At 51.8% G+C, this 14,906-nt stretch overlaps 3 protein-coding genes across 3 annotated transcripts; 1 reads left to right on the top strand and 2 right to left on the bottom strand.

Moving 5' to 3' along the window:
- Nucleotides 1-726: 726 nt before the first annotated feature.
- On the bottom strand, nt 727-7,647 carry M438DRAFT_352468 (uncharacterized protein; the record flags this gene model as incomplete). Its single annotated transcript, XM_029906791.1, has 1 exon — nt 727-7,647. The coding sequence occupies one exon, from the start codon at nt 7,645-7,647 to the stop codon at nt 727-729; it is 6,921 nt and encodes a 2,306-aa protein (XP_029763864.1).
- A 766-nt stretch (nt 7,648-8,413) lies between these two features.
- Nucleotides 8,414-11,452, bottom strand: M438DRAFT_342812 (uncharacterized protein). Its single transcript, XM_029904851.1, has 3 exons — nt 8,971-11,452; nt 8,748-8,915; nt 8,414-8,697 (listed from the first exon to the last, which is right to left on the bottom strand). The coding sequence occupies exons 1-3, from the start codon at nt 11,413-11,415 to the stop codon at nt 8,596-8,598; spliced, it is 2,715 nt and encodes a 904-aa protein (XP_029763865.1). The 5' UTR covers nt 11,416-11,452; the 3' UTR covers nt 8,414-8,595.
- Nucleotides 11,453-12,584: 1,132 nt separating this feature from the next.
- On the top strand, nt 12,585-14,458 carry M438DRAFT_342813 (beta tubulin). The gene is made up of 6 exons (XM_029904852.1): nt 12,585-12,648; nt 12,713-12,736; nt 12,801-12,868; nt 12,928-12,982; nt 13,040-13,495; nt 13,550-14,458. Exons 1-6 carry the CDS (start codon nt 12,637-12,639, stop codon nt 14,276-14,278), a joined length of 1,344 nt encoding a protein of 447 aa, XP_029763866.1. The 5' UTR covers nt 12,585-12,636; the 3' UTR covers nt 14,279-14,458.
- The last annotated feature ends 448 nt before the right edge of the window (nt 14,459-14,906 follow it).

The raw sequence follows: 14,906 nt of genomic DNA on the forward strand, positions 1-14,906 counted from the left end.
ACGGCAACATGCATGCACGGTATCTTTGAAGTGCACGTCTCTATCCGCGCATTCCGCCCTTGTTCGCCCACACAGGTCAACACGACCACATAGTCCATCCATACCCACCCCTTCCGGCGTTCATCCTCCAGGTCAGAAACATCATTTCTACAAGCGCGGCGTTATATTGCGATCAGAATCTCCCTATTTGGAATCACAGGAGAAGGCGAAAAAGAGAGAAGACATTTGAAGATGGGAAACACCAAGGGTTGGCTTGGAGGAGCTAATGACCATGGATCAAATACGAAAATCAGACTTCTCAAAGAAATTGCGCTTTTCAAGACACTGTGCTGCCAAGTGAGACTGGTACTGTGATTCGAGGTAAAGAGACTATATGTACAACGACTATTTTTGGTTATATGTATAAGTGAGAAGAGATGGAAATAGCAAGGACAAATTTCTTTCCAGGCCGGTACAAGGTATAGCAGAGTAAACAACAACAACGCAAATCGCTATATCTGCGGTGGGTTGGGTATATCGCGCCCAAGAAACAAATGCAAACAGATGACAAGGGAGTGTGAACTGGAAAAACCAACTATGCTATGACAATTTTTGAAACAGTGTAAAACAAAACAGGCAGGTAAGTAACATAGGAAATTGTGCTTTCCGAAATGGTCGTTTCCGAAATGATCCTTCTCTTCAACATCATTTGTACTTTTCAGATCGCAATCTTTAGTAAATCACAACTTACATGGCCTCAAGCTCATCAGCAAGACTTCTGCCAACTAGTTCCTCGGGTGTTTGATCGCGAGGACCCTGTGCAACATCTTCCGGAGCCGTGGCGCCTTGTTCTTCCTCCTCCTCATGTGCTCCGATACCAGTATCCACGTCACCAAGTTGGGCGTCTTCATCATAACTCTGGCGTCTGAACACCATGGGACTTTCTTGACCCTGCTCATCAGTCTTTGTGTCAAAGTAGCTCATCTTGGTTTCTCCGTTGGTCTGCTGGGCATCACGAGAGTAGTTGAGGCCCGAACGTTGAGATCCATCTGATCCTTCAGCAGGGCTCGGTGTGCGGCGAAGGCTTGTGGCAGGAGGAGTCATGAGGCCAGACAAGATTGAAGGCGAGGGAAGAGGCGATGGCTTCGAAGGTGTTTGTGTGCGACCATTGGCTAGACGGGCAGCAGCAGCAGCAGATGATCTAGCGGTAGCCCTTACAGGAGCTTTGGGGGCAGAAGCAGGACGCGAGGTCTCTCTACTCTTGCGCCAGTTGCCGAATGCTGCGGCCAAAGACACTGCTTTGGGAGAAGCAAAGTTGGTCAGGTTGGCCAATGCTTGACCGGTCAAAGAGGGGCCGGCATTGATGAGTCGCTCTTTCTCTTGCTGCTCCATTTGAAGATTGGCGCGGATGCGAATGGCGAAGTCGCGGACTGCATCTCTGTCGTAGTCGGACTTTGACAATGTGTCGATCAACTGGTTGAGGTCTTCGTTACGGACAGACAAGAGTTCGCGCAACCAGGAAATTTCGACCTCCTTCTCCTTGAGCTTGGAAGGTGCCGTGGTGTCCACGTTCGAAAGCTCGCTCTGCAGGCGTTCGATGCGAGTCTCGCGTTCTTGGAGCTGCTCTTGCAGGACCAATATAGACTCACGGAGAGCTTGAGGGGAAACCTTACCAGGCTCCTCACGCGAGATGGAGGTGGGCATGGGAGTGGTTGCCGGAGTAGATTTTGCGGCCTGGGCAGCAGAAACAGCCGCTTGCGCGGCAGACTTAGTCACTACCAAACGTTCCTCCAAATGAGCAACCTTGTCGCGCAAATGTAGGACTTGATCGTTTGACAGCTCAAGACGGTCATTGAAGTGTACTGCTGAGCGCTGCTTGTCCTCGTAGGCATTGGCGACGCTTCTCTCATACTGCGACTTGAGGTATCGAATCTCTTCTGCATGCTTCTCACGCAAGTCGTTCAAGGCAGAACTACTGGTCTCGTTGACCTTGCGAAGAGCATCACGTCTGAGGTCAGCCTCCTGCTCGAGCGAACGCTCGTGTCTCTCCCGAGCAGCATCCGATACCATCTTGATGTTGTCGATCTCATTCTTGGCGAGCATGATCTCGTGTTCCAAGCTGGCACGGATGATGTTGGCTTGACTCTCAGCAGCCTCGATACTGGACTGCATAATCATCTGAGTGCGTTGGACTTCGGCTCGTCCAGACTCTCTGGCTTCGTGGAGATCACGCTGCAAGCGAGCGCTCAGTGTCTGCTCTGCAGTGAGATTCTCTCTGAGAGTTCTCAAAGTCTCCTCGTGAAGTGTGGTAGATCTTTGCATCTGTTCGAGCTGAATCTTGGTGGTGACTGCCTCATGCAGCTGAGTGCGCAAGCTCTGCACTTCTTCTTCCATACTGCGTCTGATGCTGACTTCGCCTTCAAGACGTGCTTGCAGGACAACATATCTCTTTTGAAGCTCTTCATTGCGGTTCTGCCAGATTGCCTTCTCGTTGGCCAATTGCTCAGCAGCTGATATCATACCGTGGTGGATCTTATCAAGCTTGCTACGCATGTTCTCACGGATGTTGAGGCCGTCTGCAATCTGGTTCTTTAGGTCAGACATGTTATCCTGGAGATTCATGTTGTCACGGGCAGCGACTTCGGCCTCTTGCTTCCACTTCTTGGTAGACAAACGAGCCTCCTCAAGTTCGGCAACTAAGCTGGTCACGCTGGCTTTTAGGGCGGTATTTTCCAGTGCATAATCATCAGCGATCTGCTTTTCGTGCTTCATAGAGGCATGAGATTCTTCCAGCTGGACCATGAGTTCTGCCGCACTAGCCTTGATGGCCGTGGCCTCAATTGCTGCGTCGTCAGCAGCCTGGCGTGCTTGTTTGCCGATCGCGTTAGACTCATCTAGCTGGACCAAAAGCTCAGCAATGCTGGTCTTGAGAGCTGCGTTCTCAATGGCTGCATTCTCAACTTGCTGCTGAGCCATTCCGTTTGCATCGCGAGATAACTCAAGCTGAGCCTTGAGATCAAGGGCACCTGCTTTGAGGCCTTCATTTTCGCCAGCGACATCGTCAACCTCGTTTCTCCATTTGGTGCTGGAGAGACGGTATTCTTCGAGGGTAGACTCAAGTGCAGAGTTTTCCGCTTCGAGGTCTGACAGCTGCTTCCGATCACGCGCTTGAATAACTTCAGCAGCATCGACGCGGATCTCGAGTTCTTCACGCTGATTCTCCAGTGAATGAATACGCTGCTCCTTGTCGCCCACAGTCTTGCGAAGAAGAGAGAGCTCCTCTTCAGCAAGGCGAAGTAGGCGACGTGTGTCAGCCTCACGCTCTTCAATCGTGCGACGTTGGTTCGCTTCTTCGAGTGCGTCGGCCAAAGTCTTGTTCAGTCTATTGTTAAGCTCAGAAACCTCCCGTCTGTGCCTATGAGTGACCTCTGGATCTTCTGCGGGTGCGGTAGGACTCAAATTTTGGCCCATACGATGCAATGACTCGTCTACAACATGCTTGACATCGTCAATGTCGAGGTTTGCCGATGCGATGCGAGCGATGGTGGTGTTCATATCCATGAGTGCATTGTGAATCTCGGATGCATATGAGAAATGAGAGCCGTTTGCCTTTTGAGATGCCAAAGCTTCGAGCACAGCAGCCTTGATCTGGCTTGCCTTCCTTTCCTGTGCACGCGACAGTGAGCGGAAGTTCTGTCTGTCATCAAGTGTTTCATCCTCGTCATCAGCATCGCTTTCATCTACAGAGAGAGCACGGTTTGTCGATGGTCGTGACTCGCGAGTCATGATAGTGCTTACTGCGCGGTGGATCATCTGCAGGCTCTTCTCAAGAGGCGCCAAACGATGGTCAATCACGCCGCCGACAATCTGGTCAACTCTGTCGTCAAAGAAGTTACTACGTGTGCGCAGCTTGCTTGCCTCATCGACAGAGAGGTCATCAGACCACTCGCTCAAGGGCACATCCTCACCACGGTTGAGGCGATTGATACGAGCAGGACGAATCTTAACTTGCTCTCTCGAAAGCGCTGGGAGGGGAGAAATTGAGCGATCGCGATCATCACGTCTCGGGCTGTGATGGATGACACTTGCATCAGGGCTTGCAACCTCGGAGGCAAATTCCTGCTGGATCTGGTCGAATTCATCGTCATCGTTGAGCTGTTGCATGACAGCATCAATCTCGTCAAAGGTTGGCTCGGGGAATCGAGCTTCTTCGTTATCATCGGTAGGATAAGGTGCATGCTTTTGAGGTTCTGGCGAAGGAGCATAATCAAGATCTTCTACAGATGCTTGTGTCTTTTCTGAGGTACGCGAGAAGACGCGCGAAGGGCTGAAGTCAGGCTTCGTCTTGTTCGGATCCGGACTACGGAGAAGAGACTCGAGTGGTTGGTTGCTTGACATCGATCCTTGCGGCTTGAACTCGAAAGGTTTGGCAAGCGCAGAGAGAGAGCTCGAATTTTTCTTATGACCTTGCTCGTTCTGTTCAGTAGGAAGTTTAGCCAACGTCTCGAAGTCTTGCGTTGATGCAATGTTGGCAGAAGTTTTAGCATTATGCTTCTGGGTAACTGCAGGCTCAATAGTCTCAACAGAAGTTGCGCTTCCAGCCCCATTGGTTTGTGGTGGTTCGGGAGGGACGAAAGCGGTCTCCTTCTGTGGAACGGATGTCTCTTCAACGACTGTTCGAGCAGAGGATGAAGGGCGCTCTGCAAAGAGAGGCACATCATCACCATCATTCTGAGCAACGCGGGCCCTTTTTTGTCGTTCTTCGCTCTGGGCCACGCGGCCATCCTCATCTTCTGCCTCAGGCTCCTCCTTTACAGGTGAAGATTTGGGTTGGGTAATGACCACAGCCTTTGATCTTCTTGCTGGCTGTGTCGCATCCGGGATGGTTACATCGCCAAAGATGCTTGGAGCAGCAGGCTGAATGGGAGCATGGTATACAACAGGATGTTGAGCAGGCACGACAGGGTTGAAGGGGAACGACGAGGCGAAGTTGAAGTCAGACGATGGCATGATGCCGAATGCTGATGGTTGGAAAGCGTTGGCTGCAACATCCATTTCCCCATTAGACTGGTTTCCAGCATGGTTCTGGATGGGAGGACCAAAGTTCGATAGACCTGGAAGGCTAGGCAAAGTGGGCTGGAACGAAGAGCCTGGTTGGAACTTGAACTCGGGCGCTGCAACACTGAGCCTCGACACATGCCCCTTGACCTTGTTGGTAGCTTTGTTCTGCAGAGCGCCGGCCAAACCAGCGTTTGCAAGATTGCCGTTTGCGGGCATCCCAACATTGGATTTGATTTGGCCATTGGTAAAGCTGGGTGAATCTTTGCGGCCAGCGAAACCATTCATTCCAGGACCGAGAGCATTTCGCTTGCCAGGAGGCACATAAGCACTGCCACTAGAATTTTGGCTAACAAAACTATTATTCGCTTCATCTTCGTCGTCTTGGAGCTGGCGTTCGAAAGCTTTTTCCAGATGGTAGTCGGATCCCTGGATCTCTCTTTCAAGAGCATCGCTGATGTTCCGATTGTGTCGCGGGCTGGGATGGGCAAGCTCGACTTCCTTGCGCGTTTGGCGTCGTGGTGTGGCACCCGCAAAGTAATCTTGCATGGGCTCTTCTTCGTCTTCAGGAACTTCGGCCAAAGATGGAATTGGGCGCATTGCGGCACCAGGAGTGAGAGTTGGGGTGATGCTCCTCTGAGCTTGAGGTTGAGGTGAGAAGCTCGAGTATACAGATTGATGCCTGAGATGAGCCTGCCCAGGCCAGTCGCCGGGCTGTGGCTGCGGGCTTCGGGCAAATGGAGATGGCATACCATACGGTGAGATGGGAGATTTTGCTGGGGGCCCTTCGCTCTTCAGTCTCTCAAGCGCGGGTGACCCTCCTCTAGGAAGTGCGTTCATGTTGAAGTTTGTCGAAGGAGAGAATGCAGGCAAGCCATTGGGTTGGTTCTGCTGATTGGGGAATCCAAATGGCATTCCTGGCATGCCGAATACAGAGTGTCTATGTGCGTGTCCTCTGGGATCGCCAGGCATGGAGAGAGGCGAAGCGACAGATGCTGAGTAAGAGTGCCCAGGGGTGGGGAAATGGGCTAGCGAAGGCGTGGAACGATGAGATCCTCCAGCCATGGTAGCGTGCATCATATTGGGCGAAACAGATTGATAATGACCAGAAGATTGACGAGACATTGGTGGAGGTTGAGCAGGAGCAAGATCGTCACCCAGACTTACACCCAATGCACGCAGTTTTTGCTCCATCAGATCGTCAACATATGACTTCCAGGTCTGTGGGTTGGGTACGAAGACTTTGTAATCTTTTTGCTGGCGCTTTATAACGTCATCTGAATCGTCCGGGTATTGACCGCTGCTCTGAGATACGATCGAGTCGTGATATGCCCATGGTTGTAGATCGAAGCCATCCACATTGTAGCCGGCCTCTTCAAATTGTTTTAATCGCGATTGTGTTTGAGCTGGGCTTAGCGGCTTGTTACCTCCGCAGGCTTCGGGGGCCATAGATGGCAGAGCAATCCAACAAGCCTTTCCTCTCCAAGCCAACTTGGTCCTCGGTCGCGGTGGCGGTGTCGGGCGTTGGGAGTCTGAGTTCGGTGGTGAAGGCAATGGCGGTAATTGACCATTCTTCTGAGGGCTGTGTCCAACAGATTTAGTATCGTCTGATGGGACAGGCGGCGGAGGTAGAGGCTTCTCCTTTGAGGGCGAAGCCCATTTAGAGGTAAACAGCGACATATCAGGTTCGTCTAGCTGGCGAGTAAATTGCCAAAAATCTTCCTGCTTCAGAGTCAAATTGCTCTCTCTAGATTTGTGACCTCTTCTGAAAGAATCGTGGGATACTGGTCTTTGCTGTCTCTCAAAGAAAGGACTTGCAGAAGTGTTCTTACGACGGTGTCGGCCAGAAAACCAAGTGAAAGGTATGGGTGTCTTGAACTCCTCCTCTTCGTCGGAACCCGAGTTACTACCACCAGAATCGTCGCTCAACCAGTTTCCTCTTTCTGAGCGCCACTTGCCAGTCGTATACTGATGCACCCAATCCTCAGTCAGGCGACGTGTAATAGTATGACGAGACGGCCTTTGCGCAACTGTTTGTGTAGTATCTTCCTGAAGGGCCAATCTTTCTGTCGTGACAGGGCTAGCTATGTGATGCTGAATAGGTATGCGGGACGGTAACAAATGGTCGAGACCAAAGGAAGGGCTAAAGTCGCGTCCTTGAACAGCGACTCTGGATGGAACGAGATGTTCGAGGCCGAATGATATGCTTGGAGAGGGACTCTCGCTTGTGGTCTGTCTCTGCGAAGCGACCGGAGTGCTCTCGACGCTGGGCACGGTGGGATCCTGAGTGGGACGCTGGTACGGCGAGCCCCAACTAGCAGTGTAATAGACAGACGGAGCGTCGGTGGTGGAAAGAATCTCTTCACGCACAGAGCGATGCGAGCCAGATGAGGGAGTCTCGAAGACAAGCTGAGGAGCAAGAGCTGAAGGCTCAGGGCTGAGGGACCGTCTCGACCGATGCCCTTGGGGAGCGGTCCGCGTCTGTCTTGATGGAGAGCCCACTAGAGCAGAAAGACCATGTTCAGACCTGCTGCGACGATAAGGGCTGGCGGCGGGAGTAGCGAAGGTGGTTGCAGGAGAAGTAGCCGTGTCGTTTCGACCTATGCACATGTCAGCACCTCCATCGCGCTGTCAATGGCAAGCTTCCTTGCATGTCAATAACAACCTTCTGCGGCACCAGACAGCAATGAGCGATGTATACTCGCTCAAGTGCAGTCGATGCTCCTTGACTGGATACTGAGCGAATGCAGTGTCCTGTGTGCGGTGCTCTACTCCGTGAACCCCGACTTATTTTAGTTGGATGCTTTGGCGTAAGGGAAATTACTAGGCTAAGATCGGCTCAAACTTGACAAATGCCTGCTGTCTTGATGCCAGAGAGCTGCAGGAGAAGGAAAAAGGACAGGACGGTCGGCTCAGCACGTAAAGTCCCGAGGATGCGTTCATACACCGCTATTAATTATCATTTGCGTACAGACCAAGCACATCAATATCGCTCGGCTCAGGGATGATGAAGGAGCAGCGTGGATCAGCACGGACGACAACTCAAAGGGGTCCACCCAGAGCATCAGGATAGGGTTCCACCGTTCCGCGGCCGTTTGTTTGAGGCTCCCTTCTTCAAGATAAACTCAATGCTTCTCGACTCTCAAACACAAACACCACTCTCCCTGTGAAGTCCTTCCTGTTCAATGCAACTGGAAGGAGACGCCGTTTTGATGACTCGCTAGAGCGCCCAAGAGCAACTGCAGAGCACTTTGCCTGAGTCTCTCCATCGAAAGCTGGCATTCTTTATTTTCGATGAATGTGATGCAATATAGTACGTGCGGTTGAAACTATGCATTTCGATGGACGTTCAACACCCATATGGAGCTGCAGACGAGTGCTGTGATGTAAACCTTGACATTTGTACTCGAAGTAAACGTCTATCTCGATGCTTGCGCCAAAATCTAAACCCAACCCAACTCCACCCCATAAACGACGCCATCCAACATGAACGCTATCAAAACCTTCCAAGAAAATGCAGTAAGTTTCGTAGTCATTTCGTTCAGAACCTCTCCCCTACTAATAGGCCTTGAGTCTCCGCTCTTCACATCTTACACACACGGGATCTTGATTGTGGCCCCTTAGGAAGTATCTACCATCGTCAAAGCCATCACCACATTCCTATGATACTATTAGTCGGGATTTTCCATTAGCCTGAAATTTTGACTTACAGTGCAGCAGAAGCAGTCAGCATGCCAGTCGGCGCCCAGAGCCTTGACAACAATCTCGGTGACAGGACGTTTGCACTTGCGGCATTTGGCGCTGTATCTGTTGGTATGGCAGCCCACACACCATGCGTATCCCTCCTTTTCCACGAAAGGTGTAGTTGAATCGAAAGGCTATTTAGTGTCAGCTCTCTGCCCTCGAAGTAAAGACGGTGTAGGCAAGACTTACATCACCACACTGTGCGCAGAAGAAGTGGCCAACATGCCATTCTGCTCCACATGCGACAACTACCTCGCCCTCAATGGGCGTTTTACAACTCTTGCAGCGCGGGCTGAAAGATTCGTGGAAGTCGAGTCCGCAGAAGAATCGCAGAGACTCGTCACCGTCTTGTTCCTCCAGTCTTCTCACGTCTTCCTCGGTTACACCTACAGGTACTTGAACGTCAAGGCCCTGCTGACGCTGTTGGATACGAGCCAGGCGCTCGGCTCGCTTCTTGTCTGGCTCGGGGTAAAATGCGACGCATTCGAGGTTGATGCCACAATCATGACACTTAAAACATGAAGGGTGGAAGCGCTCGCCTGCGGCACTCAAGATGCGCCCTGCTATGGGCAATGCACAATGGGCACACAAGGCCGTGTTTCGTCTTACGGAAGGAGTCATGTGCGGTTTTGCCACGACTGGATATGGCGAGGTCTTGGAAGGAACGGGGAGTGGGCGAGCTGATGAAGGCACAGGTGTAGGCAGGGGGCGTTTGGCAAAAGGCGAGGACGACTTTGGTGGTGAAGACTGCGGACGGTGCTGGAGAGGCGGTGGTCGCTGGTGCTGGTCCTTGTCCTTGCTCGATTCGTCAATAACGAAGACCGGAGGTTTTGACTTTGTCGGCGACAAGCATAGTGCAGGAACATCAGGCTCTTCAGAAAGTGTCTTGGATGGGCTTGAGAAACCATCGTCCGGAACTACTATCATTGGGATGTCCGCACTCATCCTAGCGATTATAGGCGTGCTGCCAGATTGCTTGGCCATCTTCGTTGGCGAATCATCCGGCGACACAATTGCAGGAATGGAAGGTGGACCCTGCTGGGAACGAGGCAATGAGTATCGTCTCTGCTTCCCACTTAAGGCGGACTCAGAAGGGGCATTCTTTCCTACGGCCAAGCATTCTGGCAAAGGTATCGATTTCTCTTCGACCAGTTGGATCTCTTTGGGCTTCCAGCCTGATTGGAAGCTGACAATTGGTCTGCCAGGGCTGTCGCTCACCGCGGTTGGCTGAGGCAAATTTGGACTTCTGTCCTTGCGCTTCATGGCTGTCGCGGAACGTATGTCATCGCCGCGTATTTCCTTGCCATCCTTGACTTTCGGACTTTCCTCCGGGGTCTTCTCTGGTGAGTCTTGAGGTGGAAGGTTAGGTGAAGCTGGGACGGAATTGTTGACAGTGTAAAAGGCGTTCCGAGACTGGGAAGGTGGATTTCTCTGAATCTCGATTTTCTCGTGTCTCTTCGCCGTGTATCCAGAGATGGATTCTTTCCCATCATTTTTCTTGACAGAGTAGCCGGACGGAGATTCTTTCTTCTCAAACTTCTCCTGTGCCATTCTCACCCTGGCAAAGGGGTTTCTGCGAACATGGCGTGGGACTTCTTCCTTGACTTCGACTTTCTCTGCCGCTTTGACTGCTTCTGCAGCTCTTGCTTCTTTCAGCTGTTCGTCGGGTTCTTCGTAGATCTTGTCGTTCGGATCCATGAAACCAGCCTTGACATCTGCACTGGGTCGTCGTTTTGACCCACTGCTGACTCGGCGCTTCGAAGCTGCGACGTCGTTGGCCACAGCGTTCGCAAGTCCTTCGTAGCTTTTGCCTTTTGAGCGCGTGCTTCGTGGTGTAGAAACAGGTGTAGCTTCGACAAAGGGATCATCTGGCAGCGCCTTGGTGCTGGGTCTCTCGGGAGAGGAGATTGGTGAATCACTTATCACTGGTCGACTGATGGATAGAGGACGAATCTCATTTCTGTCCTTGCTCGTATTCCGGAGGTGTGAACGATAGTCCTTTCGTGCAGCTTTGGGATCTACATCAGGGTTTGTGTAGGCAGAGGCGCGTTCCTTCTCCGGGTCATAGCCAGTACGATGTTTCCAGACTAGTTCGGCAGCCTCATCCTGAGCCGCTTCGTGTATGCGTTGTTCCTCATCCAAATTCAACTCTTCCATTGCTTCTTCTATTGGCTGTACTACCAGGGGTGATGGCTTGGCCACATTTGTAGGCCCAGGTTTTGCGACTAGAGGACGGCCGGTGAAATCGCTGCGGATGTTCGATTCGAGGCTCTTGTGACGGGTATGGGTGGTGATTGGAGCTGCATCGTTAGTTGCGGTGGTCGGAACGGAGCCGTCGCTTGATGTTGGTCTTTGTTGTTGACGCTTGCTGGCAATTCTTGATGGCGGAGGCGGTCTTGAACCGTTTAGTCGCGCGACGCGGTTGTTTCGGAGATCTTGTAAATAAGTTGCTGAATCATCGTCGTGTAAGCTCAAGTTGTTGATCTTCTCATAGTCGGGTACAGAGGAGAGTCGTTGGCATTGTCTAAGTGGTGAGGGTTTCTTTGGAGAGTGTGGTGGTTTGGGAGGAGAAAAATGAATGTGCTGACCCAGTTGTTGATCGTTCATGTGCTTGTCGCTGTTCTCGGGGGCCATGATGAGGCCAGAAGACAGGGATATCGGATATTCTTGGGTCAGCTTGTAGGAGAAAAGACTGACGGCGAGCGCAGGGTGATTAAAAGAGATATAGTAAGGAAGAAAGACAGTCGTTAAGAAATCAATAGTGCAACGAGAAACGAGAGTATAACGTGGAGGTTCTGAGGTATGCTGGAGCGAAAGTACAGATGATAGGCGTCGATGGCGGTTTAAACTGTTTGGACTTGTAAATAGCAACCAGAGAATGTGGTCCAAGCTTGTGGCTCAAGCACTACGATCCACGTCCCTCTGTGCGGTCAGGTAATCATCCTCAATGACGAGATTGAGATGCCCTGAACCTGACGATTCAGTCCAAAATCTGCTTGAAAGACTCAGGCGGCCTGTGAAAAAAGCCTGTCATCGTCCAACTGACAGATGAGAGGTGATGCTTGTGGCGCGCAATGGTCTGCACCACCGTTGTCCTGGTGAGGAATGCTTTCGAATGAACCGTCCTCTCCGACTATCGATATGAGCTGGACTCTGGCTAGCACACGCTCTGGTGCTCCAGATTGCGAGACGAGATTAGAAGGCAAAAGTAGATATATGAGGTCGCGTTCAATTTGAAAAGGTCTGTCAATTTATAGATTACATTGCCAATGTGACGAAGGGGATAAGGGGCTGCTCGTCCAATGTTGGTGATCTGTAGACGGGCATATTGCTCTTTCAGAATGATGGCTAACGGCTCGTGACCTGGAAACCCACATGCAGGTGTGTTCGCAAAGCAAGATGAGCATCAGAGATAGTCATGCTAGATGACATAGAAATGCGTGTGACTGTCTGGGACAGTGGAATCAAACGTGAAAAGCTTAAAACATGATTGACACCTCGAGCAACGGGACGACGGATACGTACACCAGAAGAACACATCATGTCAACTGCCATGGGTAGAATCAGGGACAGTGAAGGGCGTCATGGCAGTACAAGTTTGGTGTACATCAAGTGGATGGTCTTGTCGGTAAAGAAATAAAGGTCAGGGTCGCGGCAGTCGTAAGGCTGAGTGGGCGGCCGATGCCGTTTTGTTGATGTTTGGGCGCCAAGAGAAATTGCAAGCAGGAGCGTGCTTTCGCTCCTGCCTACCGCCTCCCCTTGAATCCCTTCTCACGCCCATTGCCAACCGACAATCTCCTCGACCACCGCACCCGACCTTCCAGACCTCTTCATCGCCCATCCATCACAGTCACCATGCGTGAGATTGTGTGTACACCCTGCTGTCGCTTGCGCACAACTGAGCTCTGTTGCTAACGTCTTTCTCTCTCAGGTCCACCTCCAGACCGGCCAATGCGTATGCCTACCTGAAATGAGCTTCAATTGACACCAAGAACGACGCGTCTGACACATGTGAACAGGGTAACCAAGTCGGTGCCGCCTTCTGGCAGACCATCTCCGGCGAGCACGGCCTTGACGGTGCCGGTGTGTACGTTGCTCCCACCTGCGCATCAACAAGCACCATAACAGCTCGCTGACTGCCTACAGCTACAACGGTACTTCGGATCTCCAGCTTGAGCGCATGAACGTCTACTTCAACGAGGTCAGCGACCATACATCACTCTGTACTTGGCCGCTTCCATACTAATGCGCACTGCAGGCCTCCGGTAACAAGTATGTCCCCCGTGCCGTCCTCGTCGACTTGGAGCCCGGCACCATGGACGCCGTCCGTGCCGGCCCCTTCGGTCAGCTCTTCCGTCCCGACAACTTCGTCTTCGGTCAGTCCGGTGCTGGCAACAACTGGGCCAAGGGTCATTACACCGAGGGTGCCGAGTTGGTCGACCAGGTCTTGGACGTTGTCCGTCGTGAGGCCGAGAGCTGTGACTGCCTCCAGGGTTTCCAGATCACTCACTCTCTTGGTGGTGGTACCGGTGCCGGTATGGGAACGCTCCTGATCTCCAAGATCCGTGAGGAGTTCCCCGACCGTATGATGGCCACTTTCTCCGTCATGCCCTCGCCCAAGGTCTCCGACACCGTTGTCGAGCCTTACAACGCTACCCTCTCCGTCCACCAGCTGGTCGAGAACTCCGACGAGACCTTCTGTATCGACAACCAGGTTTGTCTTGATCCTACTACTCTCCTACACCGCTATCTCGACTAACCTACACAGGCTCTCTACGACATCTGCATGAGCACTCTCAAGCTCAACAACCCCTCTTACGGTGACTTGAACTACCTCGTCTCTGCCGTCATGTCCGGTGTCACCGTCTCGCTCCGTTTCCCCGGTCAGCTCAACTCCGACTTGCGCAAGCTCGCCGTCAACATGGTTCCCTTCCCCCGTCTCCACTTCTTCATGGTCGGTTTCGCCCCCCTCACCAGCCGTAACGCCCACTCCTTCCGCGCTGTCTCGGTCCCCGAGCTCACCCAGCAAATCTTCGATCCCAAGAACATGATGGCCGCCACCGACTTCCGTAACGGCCGCTACCTCACCTGCTCTGCCATCTTCCGCGGTAAGGTCTCCATGAAGGAGGTTGAGGACCAGATGCGCAACGTCCAGAACAAGAACTCCGCCTACTTCGTCGAGTGGATCCCCAACAACGTTCAGACCGCCCTCTGCTCCATTCCTCCCCGTGGCCTCAAGATGTCGTCTACCTTCGTCGGTAACTCGACCTCGATCCAGGAGCTGTTCAAGCGTGTCGGTGACCAGTTCTCTGCCATGTTCCGTCGCAAGGCTTTCTTGCATTGGTACACTGGTGAGGGTATGGACGAGATGGAGTTCACTGAGGCTGAGTCCAACATGAACGATTTGGTCAGCGAGTACCAGCAGTACCAGGAGGCCTCCATCTCCGAGGGTGAGGAGGAGTACGACGAGGAGGCTCCTCTCGAGGCTGAGGAGTAAGATGTTGATAGCAACGTCTAACTTCTAATTTCGTATTCACGTTGTCCGAGAGGGGAAGCGTTTGGATCCTCTTTTTCTACCCCTGTTCTTTTTCTTCACGATAATCAAGTCAAATGTCCGAGCATTGGGCGCCCTAGCGAGTTTGAAATGAAAGCCCTTGTCTTTTTGTAATTACCAAAAGCTGCTCTCTCCAGTTTCTTACCATCCATGAGTATGCTTTGTGACATGTGAATTAGACCATTCGAAGACAAGTACTCATCGAGAACGCTAAACTGACAAACTTTCTGATCGAGACGTTGATCGAATCCATTTGTCAAGTAATCCCCATTTGATGGTAGCCCTCCAATTAAAAAGCGATATACATAGCCATTTCAAACGAATTGAAAGTCAAGAGTAACACCACACTCGGATCATCCATGGAGTCATATCAAGGTGAGACACAAGGGTATAGACGTGCTCGAGATGTAAGCATTGACTGAAATATTCTCACACCATTACCTTTCTGAAAATCACGGTTTGATCGTACGAATTAGCGAGTGTCAAGCTGAAGGGGTCGAGTAATATACGATACGATACGATCAAGAGTACCAAATGCTTCTTTTCGGAAAACACAAAAAAGAGACAAAAG

Source organism: Aureobasidium pullulans, assembly GCF_000721785.1.
Source record: "Aureobasidium pullulans EXF-150 unplaced genomic scaffold scaffold_3, whole genome shotgun sequence".
NCBI classification, from domain to species: domain Eukaryota; kingdom Fungi; phylum Ascomycota; class Dothideomycetes; order Dothideales; family Saccotheciaceae; genus Aureobasidium; species Aureobasidium pullulans.

Excerpts from the sequence above, each read along its gene's own strand:
- M438DRAFT_342812 (XM_029904851.1), bottom strand. The coding sequence starts at position 11,415 with ATGGCCCCCGAGAACAGCGACAAGCACATGAACGATCAACAACTGGGT. Across the intron at positions 8,916-8,970 it reads TCTGCGCACAGTGTGGTGAT|CCTTTCGATTCAACTACACC; the intron begins GTAAGTCTTGCC and ends GACACTAAATAG. Across the intron at positions 8,698-8,747 it reads CTGACTGCTTCTGCTGCACT|GAATGTGGTGATGGCTTTGA; the intron begins GTAAGTCAAAAT and ends ATAGTATCATAG.
- M438DRAFT_342813 (XM_029904852.1), top strand. Across the intron at positions 12,737-12,800 it reads ACCTCCAGACCGGCCAATGC|GGTAACCAAGTCGGTGCCGC; the intron begins GTATGCCTACCT and ends ACATGTGAACAG. Across the intron at positions 12,869-12,927 it reads GGCCTTGACGGTGCCGGTGT|CTACAACGGTACTTCGGATC; the intron begins GTACGTTGCTCC and ends GACTGCCTACAG.